The sequence below is a fragment of the Coregonus clupeaformis genome, unplaced genomic scaffold (genome assembly GCF_020615455.1).
Source record: "Coregonus clupeaformis isolate EN_2021a unplaced genomic scaffold, ASM2061545v1 scaf2856, whole genome shotgun sequence".
Lineage (NCBI taxonomy): Eukaryota > Metazoa > Chordata > Actinopteri > Salmoniformes > Salmonidae > Coregonus > Coregonus clupeaformis.
Window position 1 is genome coordinate 5,010 of NW_025536310.1, and position 20,487 is coordinate 25,496.

The following is a 20,487-nucleotide window of genomic DNA, read 5'->3' on the forward strand; positions in this document are numbered from 1 at the left end:
CCGGTGCACAACTGAGGAAGAGGACAAATACATTAGAGTGTCTAGTTTGAGAAACAGACGCCTCACAGGTCCTCAACTGGCAGCTTCATTAAATAGTACCCGCAAAACACCAGTCTCAATGTCAACAGTGAAGAGGCGACTCCGGGATGCTGACCTTCTAGGCAGAGTTGCAAAGAAAAAGTCATATCTCAGACTGGCCAATAAAAAGAAAAGATTAAAGATGGGCAGTCTGAGATATGACTTTTTCTTTGCAACAAAAGAAATGTTCCGGATTGACTGACTTCATGTCTTAACGTGATACTGGACTGTCCTTTCCCTTTGCTTATTTGAGCTGTTCTGCCATAATATGGACTTGGTCTGTTCTCTCTGCTTATTTGAGCTGTTCTGCCATAATATGGACTTGGTCTGTTCTCTCTGATTATTTGAGCTGTTCTGCCATAATATGGACTTGGTCTGTTCTCTCTGATTATTTGAGCTGTTCTGCCATAATATGGACTTGGTCTGTTCTCTTTGCTTATTTGAGCTGTTCTGCCATAATATGGACTTGGTCTGTTCTCTTTGCTTATTTGAGCTGTTCTGCCATAATATGGACTTGGTCTGTTCTCTTTGCTTATTTGAGCTGTTCTGCCATAATATGGACTTGGTCTTTTACCAAATAGGGCTATCTTCTGTATACCACCCCTACCTTGTCACAACTGATTGGCTCAAACGCATTAAGGAAAGAAATTTCACATATTAACTCTTAACAATGTACACCTATTGATTGAAATGCATTCCAGGTGACTACCTCATGAAGCTGGTTAAGAAAATGCCAAGAGTGTGCAAAGCTGTCATCAAGGCAAAGGGTGGCTACTTTGAAGAATCTCAAATATAAAATATATGTTGATTTGTTTAACACTTTTTTTGGTTACTACATGATTCCATATGTGTTATTTCATAGTTTTGATGTCTTCACTATTATTCTACAATGTAGAAAATAGAACAAATAAAGAAAAACCCTGGAATGAGGAGGTGTGTCCAACCCTTTGACTGGTCCTGTATATAAACACACAGGCGGTAAATTAGTTAACAGAACAATATGAGGGTTCCAAACCGCTCGGCCAATAACAGCTAGTTTTCAGTTGGCCCCTCCCCACTCAGACCACTCACAGACAGTCTAGCAAAGTTCTTGCTTGAGAAATTGCTCTTTGCTAAGAAGCTATTTGTTTATTTTTTACAATTTTAATTTAAAACAATCCCAGTAAGGTAGGCTTACTTAGAGCAGTCTATGATGTCATATTGCGGAGTCTACCTTCAACCGTTCTAATTCCAACACAGAGGCCATCCATCCATCCTTACCTGTCCTCCTCTCCATCTGCAGACTGTGTCCTCAGGCCTGCAGCAGCAGCCACTAAGGCACTGGCATCTCCAGCCTTCCCCATGTTCTCCATGGAGCAGCCTCGTCCTGCAGCTCCCAGCCGGGACTGGTGTTGGAACAGCAGCCTCTGGGCATCCTCCAGCTGGGATGCCGTCAGGCTGGGGATGCTGCCCCCGTACGGAGCCCCGCTTTGGGCCAGGCTGGTGTGGCTGAGGGGCACCCCGTGGGTCAGGAGGGGCTGGAGGTCGGCTCGGAGTGTGGTCACGAAAGGGGCGGAAGGGTGCTGGGGGTGAGGGTGCAGCTGCTGGGCTGGGAGATTCTGGAGCTGACTCGGAAGGGGTTGAGGGACAGCGGCTGGGCCAGGCATGGACACCCCAAGAGAGCCAGGGTGTGGGGGGAGGACCTGGGACTGGAGAGGAGCCGTAGGCTGGATGAAGTCTGGAGGCCGGCTGCCTGTCTGGCTCACTAGCACCGCTGGGAGCTGCTGCGTGGGCTGGCCTGTCTGGGCATGGTCCATAGCATAGGGCACCTGCTGGGGCATGGCTTGACTCCCAGCACCCTGGGGGGCTGCAGGTAGAGTACCAGGGGGGACCATGCTGGTCTGCTGCAGCAGGAGAGGGTTAGGGTCCTGAGGGACCATGTGGACAGTCTGAGGGCTGGTGTAGTCCTGGTGCTGCTGGTATGGCTGCAGGGTCTGGGATGCCCCTGCTTCCATCTCTGGGCCTCCGTACTGGACAACACTGGCCACCACACTCCCATTCCCTGCTTCCATCTCTGGGCCTCCGTACTGGACAACACTGGCCACCACACTCCCATTCCCTGCTTCCATCTCTGGGCCTCCGTACTGGACAACACTGGCCACCACACTCCCATTCCCTGCTTCCATCTCTGGGCCTCCGTACTGGACAACACTGGCCACCACACTCCCATTCCCTGCTTCCATCTCTGGGCCTCCGTACTGGTCAACACTGGCCACCACACTCCCATTCCATGCTTCCATCTCTGGGCCTCCGTACTGGACAACACTGGCCACCACACTCCCATTCCATGCTTCGCTCTCTGGGCCGGCAGCGCTGGGTGCAGGGGCTGGGTCAGAAGTCGGCGCGGCAGGGGGAACCTCCTTCTCATAGTACTCTGTACACATCCATCTTCCCTTACGGAACGGCTCCGAGTTAGAGTCCAGCTTCACCACTCTGAAGCGAGACCCCGGAGCGGCTTGGGTCTGTGTCTGGGTGCTGGAGGTCATAGCCTGTGCCACCACTCCTGCCATCCCAATCTGGGTGCTATTGGTGGGCCCTGTGCCTCCAGGGAGAGACCCTACTCCACTGGATGTCCCTTGACGGCCTCCACTACTGTCAAAGCTTATAGGGTCCGCAGAGGGAGGGACACCACTACCACCGTCTATGGATGACACATCCATGCCTGGCCCAGCAGTGATGGTACCAGAGAACTGAGTGGTGGTATTCTCCACCATACCCTGCCCCATCTGGGTCTGGTTGGGCCCAGCCATTCCAGAGGAACTCCCCCCTGCCACTGAGACAGTAAAGGCTGCTGCCACCACATTCTCTTGCAGATTATGCACAGTCCCGTTCACCATGTTGCCAGGCTGCGGAGGACCCCGAGGCTGCAGGGGTTCGCTAGGAGGGCCCTGGGGTAGGGAGTGAGGGATCAGGGGTTGGTTAGGGGACGCTGCGCCTGGGGTCTCCACCCCATGGGGGCTGTTCAGGGTCTCATCCGAGGAGCTTCTCTCCGGGACGCCGGTGTCCCGAGATACGGACACGTCCAGCATTTCAGAGGAGGAAAGGTCTTCTGTGTGGGACTCATCCATGTCATCATAACTCTCTGTGTCGTCCGCTATGCTGTTGTTGGTGCTAACAGAGACCTGGGCCAGGGTCACGCTAGTTATCTGGAAGCCACTCTTCTTTTTCACCTGAGCCCCGGGCTGGGAGAGGTTAAGGCTCTGGGGGTGGTGGTGTGGCCCAGGGCAGGAGGACCCAGCCTGGCTAGTTGACTGATAATCATCAGTGGGAATTACATTACTGCTACCCGCAGCAGACCCAGATACTCCACCACTACCGGTGGTGTTACTGCCTCTTCTATTGTGGAAAGACATCTTCCTAGACCCAGTAGAATCTCCGGAAAAGTCCTGTTGATGCATTTTGTGACCAACACGAAGCCAGTAACGGGGGACTAGCTGTGTAGCTACTAATGCTAGCTGCTTGTTATGGCCAGACATACATAACATTAGCTAGTAACGTCACTGTAGTCAGAGGTTAGCTAGCTAATAGTTACCTAATAGTTAGCCAACGGTAGCTAACGTAACATAAGCAAGGTGACAGTCCCACAATAAATCACAACAAAGCTGGGACGTCGATGTAATTTTCTGTTTTCAGTAGTTGAGCACTTCCCTCTGTAATTGCGTCTGATAAGCAGTCGATATTGAAGTGAATGCGAATTACTAACGCGTTAGCTCAGACTTGGCCAGAACAACCAAGCTAGCTTAGCTATGTTTTCTATCTAGCTGAAATGTAGGCTACGAAGAGGCACTTTTAGAAACGTTTAAACAACGTCAAACATCTCACTGGCAGAAATATGATTTGACGTCAATAATATAGTGCCAAATTCAGTGCCAGAAGCTATGTCGTAAGAGATCACCTCCATCGCTGGCATCACCAGACGTTGAGTCATCTTCTAGACTCTGGTCAAAAGTTTATCGTTGAAAAATTCAGTCAGACACCCATCACTGGATAAACAACATCCTCTTAGCACATCAACTTGTTTGGATCCATCTAGACGGTTTCTAGCTAGCGTAGTTGGATCATCATCCTCTCGCTTGGCCCCGTTGACACGAACGCAGGGCACAACGTTAGCTACCTAGCTAGGGGGCGGCAGGTGGCTTAGTGGGTAAGAGCGTTGTGCCAATCCCCGAGCCAACTAGGTGACAAATCTGTCGATGTGCCCTTAAGCAAGGCACTTAACCCTAATTGCTCCTGTAAGTCGCTCTGGATACGAGTGCGTCTGCTAAATGACTAAAATGTAAATGTAGCTAGCTCACTCCGACGACGAGAAGAGAGGAGGCTACTGCGCATGCCCTCAACTAGCTGGCAGAACAGCTGCTTTAGCTAGGATCAGCTACCAGTCGGTCCCTGAAATGACCTCAACTAGCTGGCAGAACAGCTGCTGTAGCTAGGATCAGCTACCAGTCGGTCCCTGAAATGACCTCAACTAGCTGGCAGAACAGCTGCTTTAGCTAGGATCAGCTACCAGTCGGTCCCTGAAATGACCTCAACTAGCTGGCAGAACAGCTGCTTTAGCTAGGATCAGCTACCAGTCGGTCCCTGAAATGACCTCAACTAGCTGGCAGAACAGCTGCTTTAGCTAGGATCAGCTACCAGTCGGTCCCTGAAATGCCCTCAACTAGCTGGCAGAACAACTGCTTTAGCTAGGATCAGCTACCAGTCGGTCCCTGAAATGACCTCTACTAGCTGGCAGAACAACTGCTTTAGCTAGGATCAGCTACCAGTCGGTCCCTGAAATGACCTCTACTAGCTGGCAGAACAACTGCTTTAGCTAGGATCAGCTACCAGTCGGTCCCTGAAATGACCTCTACTAGCTGGCAGAACAGCTGCTTTAGCTAGGATCAGCTACCAGTCGGTCCCTGAAATGACCTCTACTAGCTGGCAGAACAGCTGCTTTAGCTAGGATCAGCTACCAGTCGGTCCCTGAAATGACCTCTACTAGCTGGCAGAACAGCTGCTTTAGCTAGGATCAGCTACCAGCCGGTCCCTGAAATGACCTCTACTAGCTGGCAGAACAACTGCTTTAGCTAGGATCAGCTACCAGTCGGTCCCTGAAATGCCCTCAACTAGCTGGCAGAACAACTGCTTTAGCTAGGATCAGCTACCAGTCGGTCCCTGAAATGACCTCTACTAGCTGGCAGAACAACTGCTTTAGCTAGGATCAGCTACCAGTCGGTCCCTGAAATGACCTCTACTAGCTGGCAGAACAACTGCTTTAGCTAGGATCAGCTACCAGCCGGTCCCTGAAATGCCCTCAACTAGCTGGCAGAACAACTGCTTTAGCTAGGATCAGCTACCAGTCGGTCCCTGAAATGACCTCTACTAGCTGGCAGAACAGCTGCTTTAGCTAGGATCAGCTACCAGTCGGTCCCTGAAATGACCTCTACTAGCTGGCAGAACAGCTGCTTTAGCTAGGATCAGCTACCAGTCGGTCCCTGAAATGACCTCTACTAGCTGGCAGAACAGCTGCTTTAGCTAGGATCAGCTACCAGCCGGTCCCTGAAATGCCCTCAACTAGCTGGCAGAACAGCTGCTTTAGCTAGGATCAGCTACCAGTCGGTCCCTGAAATGACCTCTACTAGCTGGCAGAACAGCTGCTTTAGCTAGGATCAGCTACCAGTCGGTCCCTGAAATGACCTCTACTAGCTGGCAGAACAACTGCTTTAGCTAGGATCAGCTACCAGTCGGTCCCTGAAATGCCCTCAACTAGCTGGCAGAACAACTGCTTTAGCTAGGATCAGCTACCAGTCGGTCCCTGAAATGACCTCTACTAGCTGGCAGAACAACTGCTTTAGCTAGGATCAGCTACCAGTCGGTCCCTGAAATGACCTCTACTAGCTGGCAGAACAACTGCTTTAGCTAGGATCAGCTACCAGTCGGTCCCTGAAATGACCTCTACTAGCTGGCAGAACAGCTGCTTTTAGCTAGGATCAGCTACCAGTCGGTCCCTGAAATGACCTCTACTAGCTGGCAGAACAGCTGCTTTAGCTAGGATCAGCTACCAGTCGGTCCCTGAAATGACCTCTACTAGCTGGCAGAACAGCTGCTTTAGCTAGGATCAGCTACCAGTCGGTCCCTGAAATGACCTCTACTAGCTGGCAGAACAACTGCTTTAGCTAGGATCAGCTACCAGTCGGTCCCTGAAATGCCCTCAACTAGCTGGCAGAACAGCTGCTTTAGCTAGGATCAGCTACCAGTCGGTCCCTGAAATGACCTCTACTAGCTGGCAGAACAACTGCTTTAGCTAGGATCAGCTACCAGTCGGTCCCTGAAATGACCTCTACTAGCTGGCAGAACAGCTGCTTTAGCTAGGATCAGCTACCAGCCGGTCCCTGAAATGCCCTCAACTAGCTGGCAGAACAACTGCTTTAGCTAGGATCAGCTACCAGTCGGTCCCTGAAATGACCTCTACTAGCTGGCAGAACAGCTGCTTTAGCTAGGATCAGCTACCAGTCGGTCCCTGAAATGACCTCTACTAGCTGGCAGAACAGCTGCTTTAGCTAGGATCAGCTACCAGTCGGTCCCTGAAATGACCTCTACTAGCTGGCAGAACAGCTGCTTTAGCTAGGATCAGCTACCAGTCGGTCCCTGAAATGCCCTCAACTAGCTGGCAGAACAGCTGCTTTAGCTAGGATCAGCTACCAGTCGGTCCCTGAAATGACCTCTACTAGCTGGCAGAACAGCTGCTTTAGCTAGGATCAGCTACCAGTCGGTCCCTGAAATGACCTCTACTAGCTGGCAGAACAGCTGCTTTAGCTAGGATCAGCTACCAGTCGGTCCCTGAAATGACCTCTACTAGCTGGCAGAACAGCTGCTTTAGCTAGGATCAGCTACCAGTCGGTCCCTGAAATGACCTCTACTAGCTGGCAGAACAGCTGCTTTAGCTAGGATCAGCTACCAGTCGGTCCCTGAAATGCCCTCTACTAGCTGGCAGAACAGCTGCTTTAGCTAGGATCAGCTACCAGTCGGTCCCTGAAATGACCTCTACTAGCTGGCAGAACAGCTGCTTTAGCTAGGATCAGCTACCAGTCGGTCCCTGAAATGCCCTCTACTAGCTGGCAGAACAACTGCTTTAGCTAGGATCAGCTACCAGTCGGTCCCTGAAATGACCTCTACTAGCTGGCAGAACAACTGCTTTAGCTAGGATCAGCTACCAGTCGGTCCCTGAAATGCCCTCAACTAGCTGGCAGAACAGCTGCTTTAGCTAGGATCAGCTACCAGTCGGTCCCTGAAATGCCCTCAACTAGCTGGCAGAACAGCTGCTTTAGCTAGGATCAGCTACCAGTCGGTCCCTGAAATGACCTCAACTAGCTGGCAGAACAGCTGCTTTAGCTAGGATCAGCTACCAGTCGGTCCCTGAAATGACCTCTACTAGCTGGCAGAACAGCTGCTTTAGCTAGGATCAGCTACCAGTCGGTCCCTGAAATGACCTCTACTAGCTGGCAGAACAGCTGCTTTAGCTAGGATCAGCTACCAGTCGGTCCCTGAAATGACCTCTACTAGCTGGCAGAACAGCTGCTTTAGCTAGGATCAGCTACCAGTCGGTCCCTGAAATGACCTCTACTAGCTGGCAGAACAGCTGCTTTAGCTAGGATCAGCTACCAGTCGGTCCCTGAAATGACCTCTACTAGCTGGCAGAACAGCTGCTTTAGCTAGGATCAGCTACCAGTCGGTCCCTGAAATGACCTCTACTAGCTGGCAGAACAACTGCTTTAGCTAGGATCAGCTACCAGTCGGTCCCTGAAATGACCTCTACTAGCTGGCAGAACAGCTGCTTTAGCTAGGATCAGCTACCAGTCGGTCCCTGAAATGACCTCTACTAGCTGGCAGAACAGCTGCTGTAGCTAGGATCAGCTACCAGTCGGTCCCTGAAATGACCTCTACTAGCTGGCAGAACAGCTGCTTTAGCTAGGATCAGCTACCAGTCGGTCCCTGAAATGACCTCTACTAGCTGGCAGAACAGCTGCTTTAGCTAGGATCAGCTACCAGCCGGTCCCTGAAATGACCTCTACTAGCTGGCAGAACAACTGCTTTAGCTAGGATCAGCTACCAGTCGGTCCCTGAAATGACCTCTACTAGCTGGCAGAACAGCTGCTTTAGCTAGGATCAGCTACCAGTCGGTCCCTGAAATGACCTCTACATAAATAGCTGTATAAGATGGAACTCTGTGTTTCCCACTCACATAAAATGACAACTCACTTTCATGATTATATAATACTAATAATATATGGCATTTAGCAGACGCTTTTTTCCAAAGGTACTTAGTCAAGCGTCCATACATTTTAAGTATGGTGGACCCGGGAATCGAACCCACAACACTGGTGTTTACAAGCGCCATGCTCTACCAACTGAGTTACAAAGGAATCCAAGACTGAAAGGTTAGTGTTAGACTGGAGGTAGGCAGCAGCAGTGAACATTATACACTGAACAAAAATATAAATGTAACAATCTCTAAGATTTTACTGAGTTACAGTTCATAGGAAATCAGTCAATTGAAATAAATTCATTAGGCCCTAATCTATGGATTTTACATGACTGGGAATACAGATATGCATCTGTTGGTCACAGATACCTTAAATAAAAAGGTAGGTGAGAGGATCAGACAACCAGTCAGTATCTGGTGACCACCATTTGTTTCATGCAGCGCAACAGCTCCGTCTCATAGAGTTAATCAGGCTGTTGATTCTGGCCTGTGGAATGTTGTCCCACTCCTCTTCAATGGCTGTGCGAAGTTGCTGGATATTGGCGGGAACTGGAACACGCTGTCGTACACGTCTATCCAGAGCATCCCAAACATGCTCAATGGGTGACATGTCTGATGAGTATGCCATGGAAGAACTGGGACATTTTCAGCTTCCAGGAATTGTGTACAGATCCTTACAGCATGGGGCCGTGCATTATCATGCTGAAACATGAGGTGATGTCAGCGGGTGAATGGCACGACAATGGGCCTCAGGATCTCGTCACGGTATTTCTGTGCATTCAAATTGCCATCGATAAAATGCAATTGTGTTCATTGTCCTAGCATACCTGCCCATACCTTAACCCCACAGCCACCATGTTCACAACATTGACATCAGCAAACCGCTCACCCACACGATGCCATACACGCTACACTGTCTGCCATCTGCCCGGTACAGTTGAAACCGGGATTCATCCGTGGAGAGCACACTTCTCCAGCATGCCAGTGGCCATCGAAGGTGAGCATTTGCCCACTGAAGTCGGTTACAACGCCAAACTGCAGTCATGTCAAGACCCTAGTGAAGACGACGAGCACGCAGATGAGCTTCCCTGAGACGGTTTCTGACAGTTTGTGCAGAAATTATTCGGTTGTGCAAACCCACAGTTTCATCAACTGTCCGGGTGGCTGGTCTCAGACGATCCCGCAGGTGAAGAAGCCGGATGTGGAGGTCCTGGGCTGGTGGTCTGCGGTTGCGAGGCCAGTTGGACCTACTGCCAAATTCTCTAAAACAACGTTGGAGGTTGGTTGTGGTAGAGAAATGAACATTCAGCTCTGGTGGACATTCCTGCAGTCATTGTGCCAATTGTATGCTCCCTCAAAACTTGAGACATCTGTGGCATTGTGTTGTGTGACAAAACTGCATATTTTAGAGTGGCCTTTTATTGTCCCCAGCACAAGGTGCACCTGTGTAATGATCATGCTATTTAATCAGCATCTTGATATGCCACACCTGTCAGGTGGATGGATTATCTTGAAAAAGGAGAAATGCTAACTAACAGGGATGTAAACAAATGTGTGTACAAAATGAGAGAAATAAGCTTTTTGTGCGTATGGAACATTTCTGGGATCTTTTATTTCAGCTCATGAAACATGGGACCAACACTTTACATGTTGCGTTTCTATGTTTGTTCAGTATAGTCATTTGGTAGGAAGGATAGGGGGGAAACAAAGCCGTTTCCACCAGTACGATGCGTGCTAAAAGACAGCCCCATGTGCACAGAACTTTATGTTTACCTCATGCATCATACCTGGATGATCACCCACATGACACTGATCCACCTTAGAGGCATGTTCCCCCTGTCCCCCCCCTGCCTGATCTCTGTCCCTCCCCAGCCCCAGGCAACAAGCTATAGCAATATAGCTGAATGATGAATAGGCAATGACAGGAGGTATGGTGTTGGACAGTCAAACCATGAAGAGGCGGGGATGTGAAAGAGCACAGTTAGAAAAATATGGCATATAGAAGCAAACCAGATGGTTCAGGAGTAAAAACAAACAAAATATAATTATTGTAGAATTTGACTGTCCATAAAATGTATATAGTATGTATGGGCTGAAAGTATGTATGTATGTATGTATATATATACAGTGGGGGAAAAAAGTATTTAGTCAGCCACCAATTGTGCAAGTTCTCCCACTTAAAAAGATGAGAGAGGCCTGTAATTTTCATCATAGGTACACGTCAACTATGACAGACAAAATGAGGAAAAGAAATCCAGAAAATCACATTGTAGGATTTTTAATGAATTTATTTGCAAATTATGGTGGAAAATAAGTATTTGGTCAATAACAAAAGTTTCTCAATACTTTGTTATATACCCTTTGTTGGCAATGACACAGGTCAAACGTTTTCTGTAAGTCTTCACAAGGTTTTCACACACTGTTGCTGGTATTTTGGCCCATTCCTCCATGCAGATCTCCTCTAGAGCAGTGATGTTTTGGGGCTGTCGCTGGGCAACACAGACTTTCAACTCCCTCCAAAGATTTTCTATGGGGTTGAGATCTGGAGACTGGCTAGGCCACTCCAGGACCTTGAAATGCTTCTTACGAAGCCACTCCTTCGTTGCCCGGGCGGTGTGTTTGGGATCATTGTCATGCTGAAAGACCCAGCCACGTTTCATCTTCAATGCCCTTGCTGATGGAAGGAGGTTTTCACTCAAAATCTCACGATACATGGCCCCATTCATTCTTTCCTTTACACGGATCAGTCGTCCTGGTCCCTTTGCAGAAAAACAGCCCCAAAGCATGATGTTTCCAACCCCATGCTTCACAGTAGGTATGGTGTTCTTTGGATGCAACTCAGCATTCTTTGTCCTCCAAACACGACGAGTTGAGTTTTTACCAAAAAGTTATATTTTGGTTTCATCTGACCATATGACATTCTCCCAATCCTCTTCTGGATCATCCAAATGCACTCTAGCAAACTTCAGACGGGCCTGGACATGTACTGGCTTAAGCAGGGGGACATGTCTGGCACTGCAGGATTTGAGTCCCTGGCGGCGTAGTGTGTTACTAATGGTAGGCTTTGTTACTTTGGTCCCAGCTCTCTGCAGGTCATTCACTAGGTCCCCCCGTGTGGTTCTGGGATTTTTGCTCACCGTTCTTGTGATCATTTTGACCCCACGGGGTGAGATCTTGCGTGGAGCCCCAGATCGAGGGAGATTATCAGTGGTCTTGTATGTCTTCCATTTCCTAATAATTGCTCCCACAGTTGATTTCTTCAAACCAAGCTGCTTACCTATTGCAGATTCAGTCTTCCCAGCCTGGTGCAGGTCTACAATTTTGTTTCTGGTGTCCTTTGACAGCTCTTTGGTCTTGGCCATAGTGGAGTTTGGAGTGTGACTGTTTCGAGGTTGTGGACAGGTGTCTTTTATACTGATAACAAGTTCAAACAGGTGCCATTAATACAGGTAACGAGTGGAGGACAGAGGAGCCTCTTAAAGAAGAAGTTACAGGTCTGTGAGAGCCAGAAATCTTGCTTGTTTGTAGGTGACCAAATACTTATTTTCCACCATAATTTGCAAATAAATTAATTAAAAATCCTACAATGTGATTTTCTGGAGAAAAAAAATCTCAATTTGTCTGTCATAGTTGACGTGTACCTATGATGAAAATTACAGGCCTCTCTCATCTTTTTAAGTGGGAGAACTTGCACAATTGGTGGCTGACTAAATACTTTTTTCCCCCACTGTAGCTGCTGCTACTCTGATTATCATATATCCTGATGTTTAGTCACCTGACCCCTATACATATCTACTGACCCTGTATATACCTGCTGCTACTCTGATTATCATATATCCTGATGTCTAGTCACCTGACCCCTATACATATCTATTGACCCTGTATATACCTGCTACTCTGATTATCATATATCCTGATGTCTAGTCACCTGACCCCTATACATATCTATTGACCCTGTATATACCTGCTACTCTGATTATCATATATCCTGATGTCTAGTCACCTGACCCCTATACATATCTACTGACCCTGTATATTCCTGCTACTCTGATTATCATATATCCTGATGTCTAGTCACCTGACCCCTATACATATCTACTGACTCTGTATATACCTGCTACTCTGATTATCATATATCCTGATGCCTAGTCACCTGACCCCTATACATATCTATTGACCCTGTATATACCTGCTACTCTGATTATCATATATCCTGATGTCTAGTCACCTGACCCCTATACATATCTACTGACCCTGTATATACCTGCTACTCTGATTATCATATATCCTGATGTCTAGTCACCTGACCCCTATACATATCTACTGACCCTGTATATACCTGCTACTCTGATTATCATATATCCTGATGTCTAGTCACCTGACCCCTATACATATCTACTGACCCTGTATATACCTGCTGCTACTCTGATTATCATATATCCTGATGTCTAGTCACCTGACCCCTATACATATCTACTGACCCTGTATATACCTGCTGCTACTCTGATTATCATATATCCTGATGTCTAGTCACCTGACCCCTATACATATCTACTGACCCTGTATATACCTGCTACTCTGATTATCATATATCCTGATGTCTAGTCACCTGACCCCTATACATATCTACTGACCCTGTATATACCTGCTACTCTGATTATCATATATCCTGATGTCTAGTCACCTGACCCCTATACATATCTACTGACCCTGTATATACCTGCTACTCTGATTATCATATATCCTGATGTTTAGTCACCTGACCCCTATACATATCTACTGACCCTGTATATACATGCTACTCTGATTATCATATATCCTGATGCCTAGTCACCTGACCCCTATACATATCTACTGACCCTGTATATACCTGCTACTCTGATTATCATATATCCTGATGTCTAGTCACCTGACCCCTATACATATCTACTGACCCTGTATATACCTGCTGCTACTCTGATTATCATATATCCTGATGTCTAGTCACCTGACCCCTATACATATCTACTGACCCTGTATATACCTGCTACTCTGATTATCATATATCCTGATGCCTAGTCACCTGACCCCTATACATATCTACTGACCCTGTATATACCTGCTACTCTGATTATCATATATCCTGATGTCTAGTCACCTGACCCCTATACATATCTACTGACCCTGTATATACCTGCTACTCTGATTATCATATATCCTGATGTTTAGTCACCTGACCCCTATACATATCTACTGACCCTGTATATTCCTGCTACTCTGATTATCATATATCCTGATGTCTAGTCACCTGACCCCTATACATATCTACTGACCCTGTATATACCTGCTACTCTGATTATCATATATCCTGATGTCTAGTCACCTGACCCCTATACATATCTACTGACCCTGTATATTCCTGCTACTCTGATTATCATATATCCTGATGCCTAGTCACCTGACCCCTATACATATCTACTGACCCTGTATATACCTGCTACTCTGATTATCATATATCCTGATGTCTAGTCACCTGACCCCTATACATATCTACTGACCCTGTATATACCTGCTACTCTGATTATCATATATCCTGATGTCTAGTCACCTGACCCCTATATACATATCTACCTCTATCACTCCAGTATCCCTGCACATTGTTAATATGGTACTGGAACTGACCCTGTATATAATATACTTACTTTATCATGTTCTCATTTTTATATCTGGTGTTTTTGTTCTACCTTGTTATTTTTAGTATTACATTGTTATTGATTACTGCATTGTTGGGTTTTGAGTTACATTTGACATTTTAGTCATTTAGCAGACGCTCTTATCCAGAGCAACTTACAGGAGCAATTAGGGTTAAGTGCCTTGCTCAAGGGCACATCGACAGATTTTTCACCTAGTCGGCTCAGGGATTAGAACCATCAACCTTTCGGTTACTGGCACAACGCTCTTAACCACTAAGCTACCTGCCGTTAGCAAGAAAGGCTGTACTAGTGCATGTGACATTAAACCTTGAGTGTCAGTTTGGTTGTAACAACCTGGATTCCCTTTTGTCCTCACATACAGTGAGGGGAAAAAGTATTTTATCCCCTGTTGATTTAGTACGTTTTCCCACTGACAAAGACATTATCAGTCTATAATTTTTATGGTAGGTCATTGCAACTCCACGAGGTGAGATCTTGCATGGAGCCCCAGGCCGAGGGAGATTGACAGTTATTTTGTGTTTCTTCCATTTTGCGAATAATCGCACCAACTGTTGTCACCTTCTCACCAAGCTCCTTGGCGATGGTCTTGTAGCCCATTCCAGCCTTGTGTAGGTCTACAATCTTGTCCCTGACATCCTTGGAGAGCTCTTTGGTCTTGGCCATGGTGGAGAGTTTAGAATCTGATTGATTGATTGTTACCTGTATAAAAGACACCTGTCCACAGAAGCAAACTGAGATTAGGAGCACTCCCTTTAAGAGTGTGCTCCTAATCTCAGCTCGTTACCTGTATAAAAGACACCTGGGAGCCAGAAATCTTTCTGATTGAGAGGGGGTCAAATACTTATTTCCCTCATTAAAATGCAAATCAATTTATAACATTTTTGACATGCGTTTTTCTGGATTTTTTTGTTGTTATTCTGTCTCTCACTGTTCAAATAAACCTACCATTAAGATTATAGACTGATAATTTCTTTGTCAGTGGGCAAACATACAAAATCAGCAGGGGATCAAATACTTTTTCCCCTCACTGTATGTCATCACCATAACAATTCAATATTCAGATTATACAGTGTATAATATACTATATACCAAGTGGCAGCATGTAGTGTATAATATACTATATACCAAGTGGCAGCATGTAGTATATAATATACTATATACCAAGTGGCAGCATGTAGTATATAATATACTATATACCCAGTGGCAGCATGTAGTATATAATATACTATATACCAAGTGGCAGCATGTAGTATATAATATACTATATACCAAGTGGCAGCATGTAGTATATAATATACTATATACCCAGTGGCAGCATGTAGTATATAATATACTATATACCAAGTGGCAGCATGTAGTATATAATATACTATATACCAAGTGGCAGCATGTAGTATATAATATACTATATACCAAGTGGCAGCATGTAGTGTATAATATACTATATACCAAGTGGCAGCATGTAGTATATAATATACTATATACCCAGTGGCAGCATGTAGTATATAATATACTATATACCAAGTGGCAGCATGTAGTATATAATATACTATATACCAAGTGGCAGCATGTAGTATATTATATACTATATACCAAGTGGCAGCATGTAGTGTATAATATATTATATACCAAGTGGCAGCATGTAGTATATAATATACTATATACCAAGTGGCAGCATGTAGTATATAATATACTATATACCAAGTGGCAGCATGTAGTGTATAATATACTATATACCAAGTGGCAGCATGTAGTATATAATATACTATATACCAAGTGGCAGCATGTAGTGTATAATATACTATATACACCAAGTGGCAGCATGTAGTATATAATATACTATATACCAAGTGGCAGCATGTAGTATATAATATACTATATACCAAGTGGCAGCATGTAGTATATAATATACTATATACCAAGTGGCAGCATGTAGTATATAATATACTATATACCAAGTGGCAGCATGTAGTATATAATATACTATATACCAAGTGGCAGCATGTAGTATATAATATACTATATACCAAGTGGCAGCATGTAGTATATAATATACTATATACCAAGTGGCAGCATGTAGTATATAATATACTATATACCAAGTGGCAGCATGTAGTATATAATATACTATATACCAAGTGGCAACATGTAGTGTATAATATACTATATACCAAGTGGCAGCATGTAGTGTATAATATACTATATACCAAGTGGCAGCATGTAGTGTATAATATACTATATACCAAGTGGCAGCATGTAGTGTATAATATACTATATACCAAGTGGCAGCATGTAGTATATAATATACTATATACCAAGTGGCAGCATGTAGTATATAATATACTATATACCAAGTGGCAGCATGTAGTATATAATATATACCAAGTGGCAGCATGTAGTATATAATATATACCAAGTGGCAGCATGTAGTATATAATATATTATATACCAAGTGGCAGCATGTAGTGTATAATATACTATATACCAAGTGGCAGCATGTAGTATATAATATATTATATACCAAGTGGTAGCATGTAGTATATAATATATTATATACCTAGTGGCAGCATGTAGTATATAATATACTATATACCAAGTGGCAGCATGTAGTGTATAATATACTATATACCAAGTGGCAGCATGTAGTATACTATATACCAAGTGGCAGCATGTAGTATACTATATACCAAGTGGCAGCATGTAGTATATAATATTCTATTTACCAAGTGGCAGCATGTAGTATACTATATACCAAGTGGCAGCATGTAGTATACTATATACCAAGTGCCAGCATGTAGTATACTATATACCAAGTGGCAGCATGTAGTATACTATATACCAAGTGGCAGCATGTAGTATACTATATACCAAGTGGCAGCATGTAGTATACTATATACCAAGTGGCAGCATGTAGTATACTATATACCAAGTGGCAGCATGTAGTATACTATATACCAAGTGGCAGCATGTAGTATACTATATACCAAGTGGCAGCATGTAGTATACTATATACCAAGTGGCAGCATGTAGTATACTATATACCAAGTGGCAGCATGTAGTATACTATATACCAAGTGGCAGCATGTAGTATACTATATACCAAGTGGCAGCATGTAGTATACTATATACCAAGTGGCAGCATGTAGTATACTATATACCAAGTGGCAGCATGTAGTATACTATATACCAAGTGGCAGCATGTAGTATACTATATACCAAGTGGCAGCATGTAGTATACTATATACCAAGTGGCAGCATGTAGTATACTATATACCAAGTGGCAGCATGTAGTATACTATATACCAAGTGGCAGCATGTAGTATACTATATACCAAGTGGCAGCATGTAGTATACTATATACCAAGTGGCAGCATGTAGTATACTATATACCAAGTGGCTCCATGTAGTATACTATATACCAAGTGGCAGCATGTAGTATACTATATACCAAGTGGCTCCATGTAGTGTCTATAGACAACAGGAAACAACACAGACTCATTTAAGAGCAGAAAATCGATGCCTCTGTTGGCGTCTACTTCTCTCATTGAGACAAACTAGAAGCTTGAAAGGACAGTGTGAAATGGACTACACCACTGCTGGTAGCCTACACAAAGCGTGAAATGGACTACACCACTGCTGGTAGCCTACACAAAGAGTGAAATGGACTACACCACTGCTGGTAGCCTACACAAAGCGTGAAATGGACTACACCACTGCTGGTAGCCTACACAAAGAGTGAAATGGACTACACCACTGCTGGTAGCCTACACAAAGCGTGAAATGGACTACACCACTGCTGGTAGCCTACACAAAGCGTGAAATGGACTACACCACTGCTGGTAGCCTACACAAAGAGTGAAATGGACTACACCACTGCTGGTAGCCTACACAAAGCGTGAAATGGACTACACCACTGCTGGTAGCCTACACAAAGAGTGAAATGGACTACACCACTGCTGGTAGCCTACACAAAGAGTGAAATGGACTACACCACTGCTGGTAGCCTACACAAAGAGTGTTCATGAACAATCCTGTAAGTCGCTCTGGATAAGAGCGTCTGCTAAATGACGTAAATGTAAATGTAAATGTAATCCCAATATCCTGTGTTGTTCCCATAGTAGAACTACTTAGTCATTTATTTACATGTTGAAAAAACAAGTGTACATATCAAATAAAATGGCAGAGGTAGTTGATGTTTAGATGAAAACATAATGACAGCGTAGGGAAGTAAATCCCCAACATGTCCATCAGAGACAAGGTGAAAGGTCAAGGGGCCAGTCTATCACCAACATGTCCATCAGAGACAAGGTGAAAGGTCAAGGGGCCAGTCTATCACCAACATGTCCATCAGAGACAAGGTGAAAGGTCAAGGGGCCAGTCTATCACCAACATGTCCATCAGAGACAAGGTGAAAGGTCAAGGGGCCAGTCTATCACCAACATGTCCATCAGAGACAAGGTGAAAGGTCAAGGGGCCAGTCTATCACCAACATGTCCATCAGAGACAAGGTGAAAGGTCAAGGGGCCAGTCTATCACCAACATGTCCATCAGAGACAAGGTGAAAGGTCAAGGGGCCAGTCTATCACCAACATGTCCATCAGAGACAAGGTGAAAGGTCAAGGGGCCAGTCTATCACCAACATGTCCATCAGAGACAAGGTGAAAGGTCAAGGGGCCAGTCTATCACCAACATGTCCATCAGAGACAAGGTGAAAGGTCAAGGGAGCCAGTCTATCACCAACATGTCCATCAGAGACAAGGTGAAAGGTCAAGGGGCCAGTCTATCACCAACATGTCCATCAGAGACAAGGTGAAAGGTCAAGGGGCCAGTCTATCACCAACATGTCCATCAGAGACAAGGTGAAAGGTCAAGGGGCCAGTCTATCACCAACATGTCCATCAGAGACAAGGTGAAAGGTCAAGGGGACAGTCTATCACCAACATGTCCATCAGAGACAAGGTGAAAGGTCAAGGGGCCAGTCTATCACCAACATGTCCATCAGAGACAAGGTGAAAGGTCAAGGGGACAGTCTATCACCAACATGTCCATCAGAGACAAGGTGAAAGGTCAAGGGTTAAAGGCTCTGCATGGTCAATCCGCCAACGTCCGTACAGCATTTCCTGCGATACAGCCTCTGCAGAAGTCAGGGCATTCATACTTCACAGCTGTTGTGAAGGAAGTTGTAAAGGAAGTGACTGTGTTTATACAGGAACTCCCGCCCCCAACTACAGTCAGGGGTCAAGGTAACAGTCTTGATTTAAGGGTGACGTCAGGGGTTAAGGTGACAGTTGATTTAAGGGTTAGGGTGACGTCAGGGGTTAAGGTGACAGTTGATTTAAGGGTTAGGGTGACGTCAGGGGTCAAGGTAACAGTCTTGATTTAAGGGTGACGTCAGGGGTTAAGGTGACAGTTGATTTAAGGGTTAGGGTGACGTCAGGGGTCAAGGTGACAGTTGATTTAAGGGTTAGGGTGACGTCAGGGGTCAAGGTGACAGTTGATTTAAGGGTTAGGGTGACGTCAGGGGTCAAGGTGACAGTTGATTTAAGGGTTAGGGTGACTTCAGGGGTCAAGGTGACAGTTGATTTAAGGGTTAGGGTGACGTCAGGGGTCAAGGTGACAGTTGATTTAAGGGTTAGGGTGACGTCAGGGGTCAAGGTGACAGTTGATTTAAGGGTTAGGGTGACGTCAGGGGTCAAGGTGACAGTTGATTTAAGGGTTAGGGTGACTTCAGGGGTCAAGGTGACAGTTGATTTAAGGGTTAGGGTGACGTCAGGGGTCAAGGTGACAGTTGATTTAAGGGTTAGGGTGACGTCAGGGGTCAAGGTGACAGTTGATTTAAGGGTTAGGGTGACTTCAGGGGTCAAGGTGACAGTTGATTTAAGGGTTAGGGTGACGTCAGGGGTCAAGGTGACAGTTGATTTAAGGGTTAGGGTGACGTCAGGGGTCAAGGTGACTTCAGGGGTCAAGGTGACAGTTGATTTAAGGGTTAGGGTGACGTCAGGGGTTAAGGTGACAGTTGATTTAAGGGTTAGGGTGACGTCAGGGGTCAAGGTAACAGTCTTGATTTAAGGGTGACTTCAGGGGTCAAGGTGACAGTTGATTTAAGGGTTAGGGTGACGTCAGGGGTCAAGGTGACAGTTGATTTAAGGGTTAGGGTGACTTCAGGGGTCAAGGTGACAGTTGATTTAAGGGTTAGGGTGACGTCAGGGGTCAAGGTGACAGTTGATTTAAGGGTTAGGGTGACGTCAGGGGTCAAGGTGACTTCAGGGGTCAAGGTGACAGTTGATTTAAGGGTTAGGGTGACGTCAGGGGTCAAGGTGACAGTTGATTTAAGGGTTAGGGTGACGTCAGGGGTCAAGGTGACAGTTGATTTAAGGGTTAGGGTGACTTCAGGGGTCAAGGTGACAGTTGATTTAAGGGTTAGGGTGACTTCAG

General features: G+C 45.6%; 2 protein-coding genes across 4 annotated transcripts; one reads left to right on the forward strand and one right to left on the reverse strand.

Annotated features, from left to right (window-relative positions):
• Positions 1 to 1,454: 1,454 nt before the first annotated feature.
• LOC123489198 (TSC22 domain family protein 1-like) lies at positions 1,455 to 4,279 on the reverse strand (the record flags this gene model as incomplete). Its single annotated transcript, XM_045219881.1, is given in 1 exon segment — positions 1,455 to 4,279. A coding segment is annotated over 1 exon segment (2,148 nt), but the record flags the coding sequence as incomplete, so codon positions are not given.
• Positions 4,280 to 18,145: 13,866 nt separating this feature from the next.
• Positions 18,146 to 20,484, forward strand: LOC123489199. 3 transcript variants are annotated; one of them, XM_045219883.1, is made up of 4 exons: positions 18,146 to 19,417; positions 19,456 to 20,001; positions 20,062 to 20,123; positions 20,160 to 20,484. In XM_045219883.1, exons 1-3 carry the CDS (start codon positions 19,094 to 19,096, stop codon positions 20,119 to 20,121), a joined length of 930 nt encoding a protein of 309 aa, XP_045075818.1. In that variant the 5' UTR covers positions 18,146 to 19,093; the 3' UTR covers positions 20,122 to 20,123; positions 20,160 to 20,484. The 3 variants fall into 3 exon arrangements, with proteins under 3 accessions (XP_045075818.1, XP_045075819.1, XP_045075817.1); XM_045219884.1 differs by having other exon boundaries at positions 20,310 to 20,484; XM_045219882.1 differs by having other exon boundaries at positions 20,062 to 20,484.
• Positions 20,485 to 20,487: the final 3 nt, after the last annotated feature.

Excerpts from the sequence above, each read along its gene's own strand:
- LOC123489199 (XM_045219882.1), top strand. The coding sequence starts at position 19,094 with ATGTCCATCAGAGACAAGGTGAAAGGTCAAGGGTTAAAGGCTCTGCAT. Across the intron at positions 19,418-19,455 it reads GGGTGACGTCAGGGGTCAAG|GTGACAGTTGATTTAAGGGT; the intron begins GTAACAGTCTTG and ends TCAGGGGTTAAG. Across the intron at positions 20,002-20,061 it reads GGGTGACGTCAGGGGTCAAG|GTGACAGTTGATTTAAGGGT; the intron begins GTGACTTCAGGG and ends TCAGGGGTTAAG.